Raw genomic sequence first — 3,261 nt, 5'->3', positions numbered from 1 at the left:
AATTGCTAGCAATCAAAAGGTGGTCTTTGGAGAATCCAGTTAATTAAGGGCTTATTTACAGGCTTTCGGGAAATTATAAAATGCTCACCTACAGCAAGAGCATGTATAAAGGCAAAGCTGCCACCACTCCACAGCAGGGGTGTATTGTGCAGACATTATAGCGTGATATACAGTTTTTTCTTAGGCATGTATACCTGATAATGACAATCCTATATGTGTCATAGTCCTCTTCTTCAAGACCTTCAAGTCCTATGGCATTGCTTTCTTCTAAATGCTATGTGGTCAATAAATACCACAATGAGTTTCCTTTTTTGTATCCTGATATATTCATTTTTTGCACTAAAATACATTTAATTTGAAACATTTTGATGTCTTCATTAAAAAAAGCTGGATCTCAGTTTTCAGCCTGCACCTGACCTGATGTAATATTTTTAAAAATATACCAGCAGTGGTATCAACAGGGAGCGTTGATAGTTTAAAAAAAAAACGATTAGATGGGCATCTTAATGATTGCACCATACAGGGATATATGATGTACTATTGACATAAACACATGTACACACATACACTACAGGTTGAACTAGATGGACTGGTGTCTTTTTTCAACCTTACCTGCTATGTAACTATGTAAAAGGCATGCTGTCACTGCTGGTGTTTCTGTCACAGGCGGTGGCTGTTAACTGGTAATCGAATTTATGTTACAGAATATCATATTTTGCAGGCCTGTTCTATACCTTGTGTCTGGTATTAATATCAAGAAGACAGTATTTGGGTTTTGCAGAATTTTGCTTCTTGAAATTTATAAAAAAGCCATATGCCTTTCTAACTTGCTGCATTAAAACCTGTACAGTGTCATTGTCTGGGGCCAACCTGGACTTGCCAATATAATCTGAAGCTATCCTACAAAAATTAAGGCAAAATAATCCTTTCCCGTAAGAGATATAATACTAGACAAAATTTTGGTAAAATTTCTAGTTATTAGTTTTGTTCCCTTCGTGCCTACTAAGTTAAACATGATTAAGAAAAATGAGACAGTGGTGAACTATTTCATCCTTAAAGGAATTTCAGATGTCCCTTTACTTCAGGTTCTGGCCTTCTCCTTGGTTCTCTTCATTTATAACATCACCCTTGGTGGCAATTGGATTCTTCTTCTGCTGGTTTGCCTGGATTCTCAGCTTCACACTCCCATGTACTTCTTCCTGTGTAATCTGTCCATTCTCAATATCTCTTCTACAACAGTGACACTACATAAGATCTTAAGTAGCTTTATTATAAAAGACAATGTGGTGTCCTTTAATGACTGCATGGCACAGGTATGTATGTTCTCATGGTTATCAGGCAATGAGTTCATACTGCTTACGGCCATGAGCTACGACCGTTATGTTGCCATCTGCAACCCATTGCATTATTCAGCTGTCATGAATGGTAGAGTCTGTGTTAGTTTGGCCATATTCTGTTGGTCGTTTAGTCTTCTACAGATGCTTCCTGCCATGGTCATCGTATCTAGATTCTCCTGCTACTCTTCAAACACCATTGATCACTTCTTCTGTGACATGGTAGCCCTGATGAACCTTTCCTGCAGTGACACCTCCATTTTGAAACTTTTGATTTTCACAGAAGGGGTTTTACTTTCAACTTTCACCCCTTTTCTGCTTACCTTCGTCTCCTACTCATTTATCATTGCCACTATTTTGAGAATTAAGTCTACTACAGGGAGATCTAAAGCTTTCTATACGTGCTCCTCTCACATAACAGTTGTTGTTCTGCACTACACAACCATTGTGTGCCAATATTTCACACCAAGAGGCACTTTTATGTCCAGTAAACTTTTGTCTTTGCTCAACACGGCTGTGGTTCCCATGTTAAATCCTTTTATTTACAGTTTAAAAAATAAAGAGGTGAAATCTTCTTTATGGCGACAACTCAAGTATTTTAAGTCCATTGTATGAAGAGAAGTTGGTCAGAAGGACATACAGTATATATTCATAAAACAATAATGACATTATAAGGATAGTTTGCTGATGTGATATTGCCTTATATCTAGTGATCGGTAGAAATGGTTCTTACTCATGTCTTAGCTACAAAGTTTTTATTTGAGTTTAATTTTTCATCAACTCCCAAAGTGGTTTACCACTTCTGGACCAAAAGGTTTTAATGACCAGGCCATTTTTTGCGATACAGCACTGCGTTACTTTAATTGACAATTGCGCAGCTGTGCAACGCTGTACCTAAATAAAATTTAGGTGGTATTTGATCTTTGGTGGTATTTGATCATCTGTGCGGTTTTTATTTTTTGCGCTAGAAACAAATAAAGACTAACAATTTTGAAAAAATATATATATTTTTTACTTTCTGCTATACAACATATCTAATAAAAAAATGTAAAAAAAATCAAATTTCTTCATCAGTTTAGGCCAAAATGTATTCTGCCACATATTTTTGTTAAAAAAAAAAAAATCCCAATAAGCGTATATTGATTGGTTTGCGCAAAAGTTATCGTGTCTACAAACTAGGGGATAGATTTATGTCATTATTATTAATTTTTTTTTTTTTTTACTAGTAATGGTGGCGATCAACTGACACTTTTGAGGGTACCAGGGACATTACTACAGTAATCAGTGCTAAAAATATGCACTCTCACTGAACTAATGACATTGGCAGGGAAGGGGTTAACACCAGGGGAGATCAAAGGGTTAAGTGTATCCCTAGTGTTGTGAAAATTTTATTAGGACTAGTGTGGACATTTTTCAGGATGTGTTTTATTTAGCTTGTCATTATGGCTCCTGTTGCCGGTTTGCTTGCAATACGCTCATTAGAGCGTGTACGGGTGAACCGGCATTGAGGAAAGGCTACTGGCAGTGAAAACCTTACCTTAGACGTGTAGACATGTTCGCTCTACATAGACATCTCTGCTGGCGAACACTTCATGTGCAGATCTGTTTGCCGGTAGAGATCTACAGTATGTGTATTGTGGTGCGGAGTTCAAGGATTAAACAGCAAGGATATGACCACCAGCGGGGGGGGGGGGCCTGTATAATGTGCAGATTTGTTCCTTCGGCAAGGATATGTTTGCTCTGTGAAGTCAATATCATTTTGATATCCATCTGCCTTTATGAAGGGATATACGCTCATGTCTTTCTACTGTGCCTGATCACCATAGGGGAAACATCATGGCTCTTTCCCTGCAGATAGCCTCACGTCTATGGGAACAATAGTATAATCCTATTAGGCATTGTTCTCTGATCTTTGCTGAATGGGATT

The 3,261-nt window shown here is 37.6% G+C and overlaps 1 protein-coding gene across 1 annotated transcript; it reads left to right on the top strand.

Annotated features, from left to right (window-relative positions):
- Positions 1–1,013: 1,013 nt before the first annotated feature.
- LOC309560405 (olfactory receptor 6C1-like) lies at positions 1,014–1,949 on the top strand (the record flags this gene model as incomplete). The annotated part of the gene is made up of 1 exon (XM_082264042.1): positions 1,014–1,949. One exon carries the CDS (start codon positions 1,014–1,016, stop codon positions 1,947–1,949), a length of 936 nt encoding a protein of 311 aa, XP_082120168.1.
- Between the last annotated feature and the right edge of the window lie 1,312 nt (positions 1,950–3,261).

Source organism: Pelophylax lessonae (genome assembly GCF_965119305.1).
Source record: "Pelophylax lessonae genome assembly, chromosome: 7".
NCBI lineage: Eukaryota > Metazoa > Chordata > Amphibia > Anura > Ranidae > Pelophylax > Pelophylax lessonae.
This window is presented reverse-complemented; position numbering and strand designations above follow the sequence as displayed.